General features: G+C 34.8%; 2 protein-coding genes across 2 annotated transcripts; one reads left to right on the plus strand and one right to left on the minus strand.

Annotated features, from left to right (window-relative positions):
• Window positions 1-10,923: 10,923 nt before the first annotated feature.
• On the minus strand, window positions 10,924-11,274 carry LOC109121053 (secreted RxLR effector protein 161-like). Its single transcript, XM_019215518.1, has one exon. The coding sequence runs from the start codon at window positions 11,272-11,274 to the stop codon at window positions 10,924-10,926; it is 351 nt and encodes a 116-aa protein (XP_019071063.1).
• A 2,584-nt stretch (window positions 11,275-13,858) lies between these two features.
• On the plus strand, window positions 13,859-14,948 carry LOC101245877 (transcription factor SRM1-like). The gene is made up of 2 exons (XM_026032978.2): window positions 13,859-14,171; window positions 14,240-14,948. The coding sequence occupies exons 1-2, from the start codon at window positions 13,867-13,869 to the stop codon at window positions 14,877-14,879; spliced, it is 945 nt and encodes a 314-aa protein (XP_025888763.2). The 5' UTR covers window positions 13,859-13,866; the 3' UTR covers window positions 14,880-14,948.
• The last annotated feature ends 283 nt before the right edge of the window (window positions 14,949-15,231 follow it).

Consider the following 15,231-nt stretch of genomic DNA (forward strand, 5'->3'; position numbering starts at 1 on the left):
AGAAGTCACAAAATAATTTATGTATGAAAAAAAATTAAAATATACCTTAAACTTTGATAGAAAATCATATATACCCCTAAATAATTTTTTTTAAAAAAATAGAAGTAATAAATATAAATTTAAAACTAATTTTTTAACTTCCGTTAAATGAAGAGTATATGCGAGCCATTTTGTAACGACAGGGGTATATATGAGCCGTTTGTATAACGATAAGGGCATATATGAGCCACTTTTATAACGAGGGTATATTAGCTCCAAATGACAAAGTTGAGGGGTATATCAGACCCTTCCCTTTGATCTTTCTTCAAAAGGTAATCAAAAGCATGTCAAGGTGCAATATGTTGAGCCATTAGTAGGAGTGACAACACTGATATTCAGTTTTTCCTTTGTCGATCTGCGACAAAAACAAAATCAACACTTTTTTCTAGTTTTTGTACTTAAAATGGCTGAGAGTGAAGTATTACATCTTCTCTTTATCTCTAAATGCAGCAGAACCAGGTCCACAGACATCTATTTAGAGCTTCATTACACTAGAAAAGAAAGGGGGTGCTGAGATGATGCCTTCAACGTGGCTCCGATAAGTAGAAGATCTCAATATTCATCACATGAAGGAGCAAGTGAGCTCCGAGATGTTGAATCTGTTACGCGAGGAAGAGGAATAAAGTGAGAAGAAGAGTATATTGAACGTCGTGTGTATATCATAATGCCTACCTCAAACTAGAGTCAATTGATATATCTGATCACAAACTTTCAAATCCACAATTCTACAATGTGTGTATATATCCTTTGTGCTAGCTTCCAACTTTTGAGTTCCAGAGGATTTTTCGATCAAATTTGTAGGCTTCTACTTCTTTTAATTGGCTATGGATAGGATTGCTTCCATGAGAAGTAGACTAACTCGAATTTTTCGTATACATCAAACCATCCATAAAACTGTAACCATTTCACTTGTTGATTGCAGGTTAAGTCTGCTCGGATAACAACTCAATAGCAAAGCAACCGCAAGCATTGTAAAGTCCACTTTTTCAACATCCAAGTGCAATGCTGAAGAGGCTTTGTTTCGAGTGACGATCACTAAAAGTTCTTTTCTCTTTTCTGACTGCAAGCTTTTACCTCCATCACCTAACAACAAAACAATAGCATCACAAGAAAAGACCGCGTTGAAGTTGCTAATAAAAGCATTTCATCATCTGATAGCTAAATAATCATTTGGCAAAGATAGTTCTTAAATGTTCACTTCTTTTCCCTTCTATCTCTGTCTACATTCTCTGCAGTCTAGTTTTCTGGTGCAGAAGGTGAAGGCCGTAAGAGAAGATTGTCCTATAGATAAGGAAGAGGCAAAAAAGGTGCAGTCATCCATCTCGACTATTTTTCCAAGGCATTGGGAATCTGTATGGATATAGGACAGAGATCACTTGGTTATCAACACCGAAGTGAAAAGATATCTCGAATGAGAATCAAACAGCAATATAATATCTAAAACCAAAGCTGCCATGAACTAATGCAGAAGATTTATTGAATGCTTTAGGGCATTTGTTGAGATTTATGTTTCAAAAGAATATCTCGTAACGATGAAGAGATGAATTACTGGTGTATGCAAACCTTACCCCTACCTCAGAAGTCGAGCAGTTGTTTCAGACCCTTGGCTTAAGGAAAAAATAGTCCAAAGCAATCCATAAAAAAATGTAACGGAAGTACAAGAAAAACAGAACATAACAATAACAGCAGATAGTAACACATGACATAAACTACATCAAAATACTATGATAATCGAGGTACACAGTATTAACAAATAGTAACAAAAATCGAAGAACAAGAAACTACAGGAGCAACACTGCGACTATACTGCGTATGTTATAGTAGTAGATATAGGGGAAAACTTCCTCCATTATCACCGTCGACTGCATTTGTTTCTTTGAATCCATTCCACCAGGCCAGCCACCATGGTTGCAACAGTGGGCTTGAATCTCCTTAACGAGATCGAGATATCCGCGTCTCAAAGCCTAAAGATGTGTTTGTTCATTTTTGTCATTTTATTTTCAGCAGTATTATTCTTGGCTTGTTTCCTCTAGGATACAACAGTCCAGCAACGTCGTACAAGTACTCAAGCAACTCTGGATTAGTTGAAGAGTCCAAAACTCTACATAAGAACACCTTCCTTCAACATATAAAATAACTCTCTTTTATATACTAGTGAATATAGTTAAAGACTTAGAGTAGTTTTTCTTTTTTTTACTCAACTCTCTCTTTCACTACAACACACTACAACATTTTTTACACTTCTCATTTTTCTTCCACTTTTTCATATCTACATATATACTCCCATAACAAAGGAAGACCATCACTATTTATCGGCGAGGAATTCTTCCTTACAATGCACAGGAATATAATAGGTAGTAAATTAGGTAAATGAATAGCCCGAATGTTACTTAAGTTAAAAGGTATAATGAGGTAGGATAATGAGTGGAGTTAGTGGTAGATCACGACAATAGTGGTTAAAAGAGTTATACTACTATGATGACACATTCTCGTCAATTTATACCCACTATATACACTTAATGTTTTAAATTTTAATATTACAATGCATAAACACCAACAGAATGACTAGGTCCTCAGTTTAATTTTATTTGTTATTGTTTCTAAGAATGAAGTGACATGAAATGAAACAAAAAATAAGCATTGCTAGATGAGGTTAATTGACTAACAAATGTAATGGTATGATCGATAAATCATAATAGTAGAATGAGTGAGGATTCCTTTTTTGATGTTTGAAGTACTTTCTTTTTACGGAAAAGGGTAAAAAATGCAGTTAAACTATGCAAAACTGAACAACAGCATAGAACATTTGTTTTGCATAGTTTAACTGCATTTTTTACCCTTTTTCATTCTTTTTATCAAAACTCAGGTGATTCGAATATCATTAAGAGCATACAAGGGACCAGAAGTGAGACAACTCTTGTTATTAGACTTAGACACTTAGTCCTAGCATATCACTAACAACAAAATATAATGGAGAAAGCTAATCAACAGCTACAGTTCAAGGATAGAGTTAAGATGAATTGATATTATTTTGATGCTTAGAGGGACACCGAGATATTTGAAACGTAAAGTGCCCTTTGTGAACTGCAGCTTGGTCAATACAGATTGTTGTATAACTTGGTCCGTTCCCCCGATGTAAGCACAACTTTTTAGCTTTATATGCAACGATGCCAGATGCTGCTCAAAAATCCATGAAGCAATCATACAATTTCATGATAGAAATCTTGTCGCCTCTACAAAAGAGAAACAAATCGGCTGCAAAGTCTAACTGGACAATTCTACTGAGTCGTATGCCTTTTGCATATCAATCTTTAGCATACATCTAGGAGATATTCCTTTTTGTGTTATTTGAAATATGGGAACAGAAGAACTTGTATTTCACTATGTTAAGAAGTACATGTATATATACAATCAACTCGAGGTTCTATCAAAGGTAAGTAAATATCTTTACAATATCCTACAATATTTTATAACACCATCCCTCAAGCTGGAGCATAGATATTGATCATGCTCAGCTCGTTACATAGATAACTAACTCGAGCTCCATTTAGTGCTTTTGTGAACAAACCAGCTAGTTGCTCTCCGGTCTACAGATAGCCGGTGAAAATCAAATTTTCCAGAATCTTCTCGCGAATGAAATGACAGTCAACCTTAATATGTTTAGTTCTTTCATGATACACTGAATTCGAAGCAATATGAAGAATAACTTGATTATCACACCAAAGTTTTGCTGGTGTATGATGTTAGTTAAAAGATTATGCATCCACATGTGCCAGGATACTTTATGCTCGTTATGAGGTGATCATCCTGAAAATATGGAACTTTTATTTTTACAAACTTGTATGCAAACGATAGGACTTCAATAGAGGGAATATATCAAACTACACAAGATGAATTGTATAGGTTTTTGATCAGTTTGAGACTAGTTGTATGAGATGTTTTAATGATACTCTGGTTGTTTTTGAATAAAATGTGTTTGTTCGACCAAAAAAATAAATTACCTAACTGATGATGTATGGTATATTGTCTATCTATACGTTATATTCATAAAAAAAGGTAGAGCATACTTATCTCTCGTAGACCCAAGTTGTGTCTGACATTTTACGGTGATCTTCATTAACATGCTTTGTTTTGACACATTGTTGTTGTTATTATTATTATTTCACAATTGTTTCAAGAAAATTGAGCGAAACTTGAAAATTAGGAACCATTCTCAGTTTGAGAAAAACAATGGTCTTTTAGTTTTTTCTGGTTAATCATTTGATGCCTTTTCTTATTTTTGTGGAAGCTAAACATAATTAAGTACTGATGTTGCATGTTTTGAATACTGATATTCGACATATTTGGTTTTTATTGATACTTCTTGCAGATTTTTTGATCAATACCTCTGTTATAGCCGCTACTTCATTTTGTTCTTGATATAGTTACTTATCTATATTGTCTAGTTTGCTAGGCTATCTGCACTGGATTGTTTGCCTATCTTTTTAATATCGATAGGCATTATTGTGTATGTATTGACAACATACACATACAAGCAAAATTTTCCGCAGCTTTTGGATAACTCTTTATGTGGCGCGCTTTTTCATTTGGAATGTAATAGAATTGCTGAATTTAATAAATCAATTCCTAGAACTGTGGATGTGAATACGCGTAAATGTCTATGTTTGTAACTTCATAACTATAGGTAAGCATATGCATGTGAATCGTTACAAGAGTGTAGTATCTAATAGCGATGTACTGTCTATTGAGATGAAATGCAGCAAAAAATAAACATTGATACATGAGATCAATTGAACAAAAAAATTATTCTTTGCAAATCCTCCTATATAAAATCTGAGAAAGTCTCACATGAATATTCTACCATAACGGGTATTGAAGAATAATTTAAAAGAAATACTATTGAGTAGTAACTCATTATGAACTTCAGATGTGTCTGTTTGTGTCGAAGATCCTGGATATGTAACTGCTCAACATATCATCTTGCCCTCGTATGTGCAAATCGTTGACAATACACAACATATATATAGCTAGTTTGATGGAACCAGTTGATTCTTGTATCGGATTACAAATAGAGAGAAATAGCCACCCTAGATGTCTTATATTTTTCTATATTTATGATCACATCACGTCATCAGATTGGTATATTCTTTCTTGTGAATTTTTCGTTCTAGTACTATATATCTCCCTCTAGTTGATTGGGGGACTGAATGTGGTAGGACTATTAGTGTTTATTCTATGTGGATATATGTCTGAAGTACTTTCTTTTTTTACAGAGAAGGGGTAAAAAATGCTCTTAAACTATGCGAACAACAACAAAAGATATTTTGTTCAATCTCGCATAATTTAAGGGCATTTTTACCCTTTTTTTGTTCTCTTACTCCAATTCAGGTGATTCGGATATCATAAAAAGCATACCAAGTGATTGGTGAGATAGAAGCAGAGAAAGTCTCACATGAATATTCTATCATAACGGGCGTTGAAGAATCGGTACATGAAATAACTTGTTTGATATTGGGGATATTACGTCTACATGGTTGCTTTAAAATCCAAAGGCCCAATCTAATGATCTTCAAGTCGCGCATATCTATTTGAAGTCCACTAGCTCTACTCCAAAAGAAACATTTAGTGACAATAATTTTTTCTTATAGCGACATTTATATAGATCGTACTAGTTATATTTATTATTGTCGTTAAATATAGTATAGCGACAGTAATTTTATTGGTGCAAATTAAAGTAATCTTTGCAAAATCCTTTATTTTTCAGCGTAGTTCATGATAATTTAATCGAAAGAATTAACCAGCAATCATATTTTTAAGCTATTCAAAAGAGTGAGTGGGTCGTGTAAAGTCTGTTTATCGGGATGTTTTCTATTCTAAAAACATGAAACATCTGATTAAAATGAATGAATTTCAATCAAGTTTATTTAAAACTAAACAAAACATATACTCTTCGATGCGACCTAAAAGGCTCTAATATTAATCAAGTTTTATAATTTGTGCTAGCGAAAATCTCCCTCGCAATGGTTGGGATCATTCCCCACCTCCATGTCCACAAAGAAAATGAATGAATGCAACACTATATATTAAAACTTATCTCTCGTGTTCGTCTTTATTAGAGAGTATCTTACCCGACTTGGCTATCAAATATGAAAACAATCGGCCTCTACATATACGAAAAAAAAGAAGGGAAGGTTTTGGAAGCTTTTGCTTTTCATCACTTCGATCACTCCGAACTTTATCCCTTACCGCAACATGTCTCTTAAAGTCTCAAAACAATTTTTTGTTTTTTTTAGGTAGCACAACTCAGCACATTTTGAACTTTTTGTTTGTATTATACTAACTGTTAAAAAATTTCAGATTACAGTAATTTTAATATGCTTATCTCCTTAAATGTAGATGAAATGCCCTAAAAGATTTTTTTTTTTTGAAGTAACAAGTACAAGAAGCTTTAGAATCGCAGGAAGAACAAATCGCAGGTGTGAAATCAATCGTTTTGCCCAAAATTTTCTATTTTTTTTTCTTGATTATATATGTATGTGTTTGAATAATTGTATACATAGATGATAAAGATTATCAATGTAGGTTGATTCATCCAAAACCAAAAGCTTTCTTTGACTGTGCTTAGCTTTGTGATCATCAGGTTCTGCCCTCAGTTGTGCCGACATTTAACGGTAATCTTCTTTAACATGCATTTTGTTTATGAAATTGATTTATAGAGATATGAAATTTATGAAAAAAATAAAGATCTTTGTTGGATTTGTTATCAGTTCTGTAAATCTTCCCTTTTCTTGATCTGCTTTGACATGCTTATTTGAAGTCTAGGGTCTATCGGAAATAATTTTTATAGAAAAAGTAAGATCTTTTTGGCTTCCCCTTTTTGGTTATGTAAATCTTTCCATTTTAGATCTTCTTCGATATGTTTTCCTTGAGCTAAGGGTCTATCGTACATAGTTCTTTACCTGCCCTCTCCACACCTCACTCGTGGGATTACACTTGGTATGTTTTTTTTTTTTAAAAATCTGCTTTGATAGGCTTTTCTTTGAGCCGGGTGCATATATGTCTATCATGCCCAACTTGCCAATAATCTCGTGGAAGAGCTTCCCTTATATATCCTTGGTGAGTACATTTGCCAGCTGACTTTAAGACTTGAAAAATGGGAAAATGTATAGTCTTTTGATCTAACTTGTCCTTAATGATGTATCGAAAATTTCAACATGTTTAGTTCGATCATGTTGAACAGGTTCTGTGCTATTTGAATTGCGGCTTTGTTATCACTGAATAAGTTCATAGGTCCTGTACATTCAATTCCAAGATCCTTCCGAACATATTTAATCCATAAAAGCTCACACAATCCATTAGCCATCCCTCAAAATTTTGCTTCTGCCCTAGACCTCGCGACAACCTTTTGCTTCTTACTTCTCCACGTGACAAGATTGCCATCGAAAAAAGTGAGATAACCCGAGGTTGATTTCCTGGTCAAGAGATCTCCTGACCAATCTGCATCTGTGTAGCCTTCGATGACCATTTTTTCATTCTTCAAGAACAATAGTCCTCTTCCTGGAGCTCTCTTCAAGTATCGCAAAATTCTATAGACAGATTCCATATGATCTTCTGTTGAGTTCTGCATGATTAAATTCCCTACTAGACGTTGATATATGCATTTGATCTTTATTCGTGAGCTTCTAATTCCAAGAACTAAGTTTCTCCCCCTAAATCTCTATTCATCCTTGTCTCTTCTATAAAAATCTTTGAATGCAATATACGCACCACTCTTCTTTTGACAACATACACATACAAGCAAAATTTTCCGCAGCTTTTGGATAACTCTTTATATGGCGCGCTTCTTCATTTGGAATGTAATAGAGTTGCTGAATTTATTATATCAATTCCTAGAACTGTGGATGTGAATACACGTAAATGTCTATGTTTGTAACTTCATAACTATAGGTAAGCATATGCATGTGAATCGCTACAAGGGTGTAGTATCTAATAGCGATGTACTATCTATTGAGATGAAATGCAGCAAAAAATAAACATTGATACATGAGATCAATTGAATGAAAAAATTGTTCTTTGCAAATCCTCCTATAAAAAATCTGAGAAAGTCTCACATGAATATTCTACCATAACGGGCATTGAAGAATCGGTATTTGAAATTTTAATGAATTTAACAGAAATACTATTGAGTAGTAAATTATAATGAACTGCAGATGTGCATATTTGTGTTGAAGATTCTGGATATGTAACTGCTCAAGATATCATCTCTCCACTTTATGTGGAAATATTGACAATACACAACATATATATAGCTAGTTTGATGGAACCAGTTGATTCTTGTATCGTATTACAAATAGAGAAAAATAGCCACCCTAGATGTCTTATATTTTCTATATTAATGATCACGTTACGTTCTTTAGATTGGTATAATCTTTCTTGTGATTTTTTCGTTCTAGTACTATATATCTCCCTCTAGTTGATCGGGGGACTGAATGTGGTAGGACTATTAGTGTTTATTCTATGTGGATATATGTCTGAAGTACTTTCTTTTTTACGGAGAAGGGGTAAAAAATGCTCTTAAACTATGCGAACAACAACAAAAGATATTTTATTCAATCTCGCATAGTTTAAGGTCATTTTTACCCCTTTTCCGTTCTCTTACTCCAATTCAGGTGATTCGGATATCATAAAGAGCATACCAAGTGATTGGTGAGATAGAAGCTGAGAAAGTCTCACATGAATATTCTACCATAACGGGCGTTGAAGAATCGATACATGAAAAAATTTGCAATTTTACCGAGATGTTACAATTTGCAATTTTTTTCTCATTCAGAAAAATATCTAATGTAGATGAATTTTGCTACTCTTTTGGTTGTGTGCGCGAACGGAAGTTTTAATGGTATTTGGAATCTTGATGATATCAATTTTTTCTTTTATATTGTGTTCTTACAAGCTCAAGTTATGTACTCCATTAGTATAAGTGATTTTTACGCCATAAAGTCACTTTTACTCGCGTTTTATGAAATAACTTGTTTGAAATTGGGGATATCACGTCTACATGGTTGCTTTAAAATCCAAAGTCCCAATCTAATGATCTTCAAGTTGCACATATCGATTTGAAGTCCGCTAGCTCTATTGAAAAAGAAACATTTAGTGGACAATAAATTTTTCTTTTAGCGACATTTATATAGATCGTACTAGTTATATTTATTATTGCCGTTGAATATAGTATAACGACAGTAATTTTATTGGTGCAAATTAAAGTAATCTTTGCAAAATCCTTTATTTTTCAGCGTAGTTCTTGATAATTTCATCGAAAGAATTAACCAGCAATCATATTTTTAAGCTATTCAAAAGAGTGAGTGGGTCGTGTAAAGTCTGTTTATCGGGATGTTTTCTATTCTAAAAACTTGAAACATCTGATTAAAATAAATGAATTTCAATTAAGTTTATTTCAAACTCAACAAAACATATATTCTTCAATGCGACCTAAAAAGCTCTAATATTAATCAAGTTTTATAATTTGTGCTCGTGAAAATCTCCCTCGCAATGGTTGGGATCATTCCCCACCTCCATGTCCACAAAGGAAATGAATGAATGCAACACTATATATTAAAACTTATATCTCGTGTTTGTCTTTATTAGAGAGTATCTTACCCGACTTGGCTATCAAATATGAAAACAATCGGCCTCTACATATACGAAAAAAAAAGAAGGGAAGGTTTTGGAAGCTTTTGCTTTTCATCACTTCGATCACTCCGAACTTTATCCCTTACCGCAACATGCCTCTTAAAGTCTCAAAACAATTTTTTGTTTTTTTTAGGTAGCACAACTCAGCACATTTTGAACTTTTTGTTTGTATTATACTAACTGTTAAAAAATTTCAGATTACAGTAATTTTAATATACTTATCTCCTTAAATGTAGATGAAATGCCCTAAAAGATTTTTTTTTTGAAGTAACAAGTACAAGAAGCTTTAGAATCGCAGGAAGAACAAATCGCAGGTGTGAAATCAATCGTTTTGCCCAAAATTTTCTATTTTTTTTCTTGATTATATATGTATGTGTTTGAATAATTGTATACATAGATGATAAAGATTATCAATGTAGGTTGATTCATCCAAAACCAAAAGCTTTCTTTGACTGTGCTTAGCTTTGTGATCATCAGGTTCTGCCCTCAGTTGTGCCGACATTTAACGGTAATCTTCTTTAACATGCATTTTGTTTATGAAATTGATTTATAGAGATATGAAATTTATGAAAAAATAAAGATCTTTGTTGGATTTGTTATCAGTTCTGTAAATCTTCCCTTTTCTTGATCTGCTTTGACATACTTAGTCTAGGGTCTATCGGAAATAATTTTTATAGAAAAAGTAAGATCTTTTTGGCTTCCCCTTTTTGGTTATGTAAATCTTTCCATTTTAGATCTTCTTCGATATGTTTTCCTTGAGCTAAGGGTCTATCGTACATAGTTCTTTACCTGCCCTCCCCACACCTCACTCGTGGGATTACACTTGGTATGTTTTTTTTTTTTTTTAAATCTGCTTTGATAGGCTTTTCTTTGAGCCGGGTGCATATATGTCTATCATGCCCAACTTGCCAATAATCTCGTGGAAGAGCTTCCCTTATATATCCTTGGTGAGTACATTTGCCAGCTGACTTTAAGACTTGAAAAATGGGAAAATGTATAATCTTTTGATCTAACTTGTCCTTAATGATGTATCGAAAATTTCAACATGTTTAGTTCGATCATGTTGAACAGGTTCTGTGCTATTTGAATTGCGGCTTTGTTATCACAGAATAAGTTCATAGGTCCTGTACATTCAATTCCAAGATCCTTCCGAACATATTTAATCCATAAAAGATCACACAAGCCATTACCCATCCCTCAAAATTTTGCTTCTGCACTAGACCTCGCAACAACCTTTTGCTTCTTACTTCTCCACGTGACAAGATTGCCATCGAAAAAAGTGAGATAACCCGAGGTTGATTTCCTGGTCAAGAGATCTCCTGCCCAATCTGCATCTTTGTAGCCTTCGATGACCATTTTTTCATTCTTCAAGAACAATAGTCCTTCTCCTGGAACTCTCTTCAAGTATCGCAAAATTTTATAGACAGCTTCTATATGATCTTCTGTTGGGTTCTGCATGAACTGACTCACAACAATTACAGCATATGCAATGGCTGGCCTTGTGCGAGTCAGATAGATCAACTTCCCACTAGACGTTGATATGTGCATTTTATCTTTCCTCGTGAGCTACTAATTCCAAGAACTAGGTTTCTCCCCCTAAAGCTCTATTCATCCTAGTCTCTTCTATTTCATTCTCCCACCCGAAGAGATGAGGGTGTCACTCCACCTTTATAATATGGTTTTGAGTCATAGAGAGATGTGTTAAGAGTAACATATAGTCTCTTATTTTGGGGGTCATAACACCGGTACCCTTTCTGAAATTCTAAAAGCCAACAAACACACACCGTCTTGCACACGGATCCAATTTTCCTCGTAGAGCTTTGGGAATGTGTGTATATATTGTGCAACCAAACACCCTTGGCTCTAAGTTTGGTAGATGAGGAAGAGAAAAAAAGAGAATGGAGCTTTTGCTGCAGAGTCTCAAAATTAATGACTCGAGATGCAACCCGATTAATAAGATAAGTCGCAGATTTAACCGCTCCCCCCCGCCCCCAGTGAATAGTTGACATATTCATGCCAAAGAGAGATGCATGGACAATTTTCATAATTTTTTCTTTCTACTAGGCCATTCTGTTGGGGTGTGTATGTGTAGGATGTTTGATGACGTATGTATTCGTCAATAGTATTGTCAGATTGACAAACACAAATTTGTCATTGATCTTGAGTGTGTTCCATGTTATAAAAATCTTTGAATGCAATAGACGCATCACTCTTCTTTTGAAGTAATGATACGCATGTCATCCTAGTACATTCATCTATGAAAGTAATAAAGTAACAAGCTTGAGACTGAGTTGCAATTTTTGCAAGGCCCCAAATATCCGAATGTATAAAAGCAGAAGGTTCATAATATTTATTCAAACTTGATAAATATGGAGCACAATGATTTTCGAGAATTCATTAATGTCACAATGAAAAACTGAGTTATCTAAACCTAAAAACAAATCTGGTTTGAGTTTCTGAAGATAACCAAATGAGATATATATGAGCCTTCTATGTCATAACCATACATTTTCCCGTGCTTTCTCAACCACATATGTGCGGAATGCATGACTGAATTTCTTCTCTCCGCCTTTAGTCAATTCCAGAAAGTAGAGATTGTGTCGCTTAACACCAAAACCAAGAGTCCTCCGAGTCAGAATGTCCTGAAAGTTACAAAAAGGAGGCCAAAAGGTTATAGTGCAATTGTACGAGGAGGTAACTCGGCTAACAGATAGAGTAGGTACAACTAAAACAGTGTCAAGTCTTAAAGCATATGTTAAGACGACTGGTCCTTCTCCGATAACTGGAGAAGTACCACTAGTAACGGTAGAAATAAAGGGTTGAGAAGATGGTTTCAATGATTGTATTTCGCTTGGGTCTTTGGTCATGTGATCAGATGCTCCACTATTTATAATCTGAGCACTATTCGTAGAAGGTGCAGTAACATTAACATTAACACTGTTATTACCGGTAATAACTGGCTGCGTCATGTTGACACAAGGTTCTATTTTACCATAATTGTTTGGATGATTAGTTCATGAAGTAGTCGTGACTATAGCTCTATTTGGAATGACTTTGCGAGGTTTCTTCGAGAAATCCCGCCAATACGGATAGCCAATGATCTCGTAGCATCGTTGTTTTAAGTGTCCTGATTCACCACAATGGCTACAAACAAGATTAGTAGGCTTACCAAATGACGAATTAATCGACCTATAGCAGAACTGCTACGATGGACAGCCATGGAAGAACTTGTCTCCCTCTGTTGAGCTTCTCTTTAGACATAAGCATATTTGTATAGCTTTTTTTTTTTTTTTTTGTCTTGGATATAATCTGTCATTGCACAATCACTAGCTTTAAATAGTTAGATCGTGTGACAAAGAAATATGGCATTTTCCTTTTCGATTTGCTATTTCAAGTTGTATAAATGTAACAAGTAGATACCGGAGAGACTGTATTGACAGTATCATAATGATTGACTTACTCATGGATTCTGTGGTAGGATATGAAGGAACGCAAAATAACACTTTCCTATTTGATATTGCTTACATTCGTCTTGTTAAATTTCTACTTTTTTTAGGAGTGTTAGTTGTTCAGGTATTACTCTACAATAAAGTTCTTATCCTAAAAATCTTAACAAACGAGGATCGATTTCTTTTGATAACATATGTTGAATTGACAAAATTTATTTCCCGTTATGTGGTACAGGGCCATAGATCTTTTATTTTTGTGTCACTAACAAGAACAAAAATACATATTTCAATGATATAATTTTTTCGTATCTAATAGACAAATAGTTGTCTTCTTTGTAGTCTTCTTATCGTGAAACCTTCCATCTGTTAGAAAAGGTAAAGAACGTAGATGCTTTGATAATATGCTTCGTATCTCTAGATACTTATGTGGGTAGTATACCACTTGTATCTTCATGTTTGTTCGTTTTATCACACTTATTACTTCTCTTAGTATTCATAACTGATTTAAAAGAATACATCTCTTGCTACGATTGCTTTTGTTTACTAAACGTCAGTGGTTACAAAAAATCTTATTTTAGATATCCGATATTTATGGTTGTTTTTGTCATATATGACACTCATCCGTTTTCTGAATCTTCTTCAAGTACTTCCCTTATTTATGCTCGATCTTTCCTTGTAGATCTAAAAGAAAATGAGCACTGATCGGACCTGGAATAGCTCCTTTTGGAGTCAGGAGGAGGACAAGATCTTTGAGAATATCCTAGGGATACACTTTAACGATAACAATCTACTCAGGAAGATGGAAGAAGCACTTCCCGGAAAAACAGTTGATGAGATCAAGGATCACTATAATATACTCTTAGAAGATATCGATGCCATTGATTTTGGAGGCGCTCCATTACCTAATTATGCAGAAATTCAAAGCAATGTCAACCAAAATATAAACGCAGATGTTCAATGGCGAAGAGGGGCTGCTTGGACAGAAGAGGAACACAGGTTGGTCATTTTTATGTTTTAATGTTTTTTTCGGGATAATAATTATTTATCTATCTTTCCTTCTATAGGTCATTTCTCCGAGGCTTAGATATATATGGAAAAGGTGACTGGAGAAGTATATCTAGGCACTGTGTGATAACAAGAACCGCAATGCAAGTGGCTTCCCATGCGCAGAAGTATTTCAAGCGCGTTGAAGCCAACAAGAAAGGGAACAGAAGAAGAAGAGCAAAACCAAGTGTTCTTGATATAACTGGCGTGGATACTGAATTAGGTGGTACTTCCGAAGTTCCTATCACCGCGGACATGATTGACCCTTCTTGCGAGGGATCACAAGCAGTGCCGAACACTAGCACTGAGAGCATGTGTTATCCAGAAAGCACCAATGCTGAGCAGATGACAGCAGTAGTCGGAGGCGAAAATGCTTTTGTGAATGTTGATGCTAGCAGTGGAATTTCCGGTCATTCTATCTCTAGAATCGGGAGTGAACTTGAAGCATTACTCAGTCACCCAATGGACGAAGACAATGATTTCAATTTGATTTTTGATGTCGGGATGGAACCAACTTCTGATGCTGGGATAGCACCAACTGCTCAAACCGGAATATCCGGTTATGCAGCTGCAGGGGAGGCTTCAGCTCAGTTGCCTCCCTTTTACCCCTCATCTTACTTTGGTGATGGAGAATGGCGCAGTTTAGGCCCTCGCCGTTGATGATTAAGGCACTTTTAATATGTGTGATCTGTTCACAGATCAGATGTTCTGATTTGCTGCACTTGTATATTGAAGACTTGTTTTGAACAGATGTTCTTAATGTGCATTAGACAGTATTGCTAGACCAGTGGATTTTGGTTGAATATTTCAAAAAAAAAAAAAAAGAACATTTGCAATTGTTTTCAAAAATGAAGTGGTGAAGCCTTTTACACCATTGTGTTGGTGTTCTCTTCTGTAGAATTGCTTTGGAGTGTCAACTAGAGTTACTTATTTATGTGTGGTGCAGCAGAGTTGCTGCTCGTTTAAGCTCTTGTCTTGGGGATCGGAGTTGGTGGCTAGAGTTAGACTTGGG

Source organism: Solanum lycopersicum, chromosome 9 (assembly GCF_036512215.1).
Source record: "Solanum lycopersicum chromosome 9, SLM_r2.1".
Classification (NCBI taxonomy): domain Eukaryota; kingdom Viridiplantae; phylum Streptophyta; class Magnoliopsida; order Solanales; family Solanaceae; genus Solanum; species Solanum lycopersicum.

Coding starts and splice junctions, on each gene's coding strand:
- LOC101245877 (XM_026032978.2), top strand. CDS start 13,867: ATGAGCACTGATCGGACCTGGAATAGCTCCTTTTGGAGTCAGGAGGAG. Junction 14,172..14,239: donor TGGACAGAAGAGGAACACAG/GTTGGTCATTTT, acceptor TTCCTTCTATAG/GTCATTTCTCCGAGGCTTAG.
- LOC109121053 (XM_019215518.1), bottom strand. CDS start 11,274: ATGCACATATCAACGTCTAGTGGGAAGTTGATCTATCTGACTCGCACA.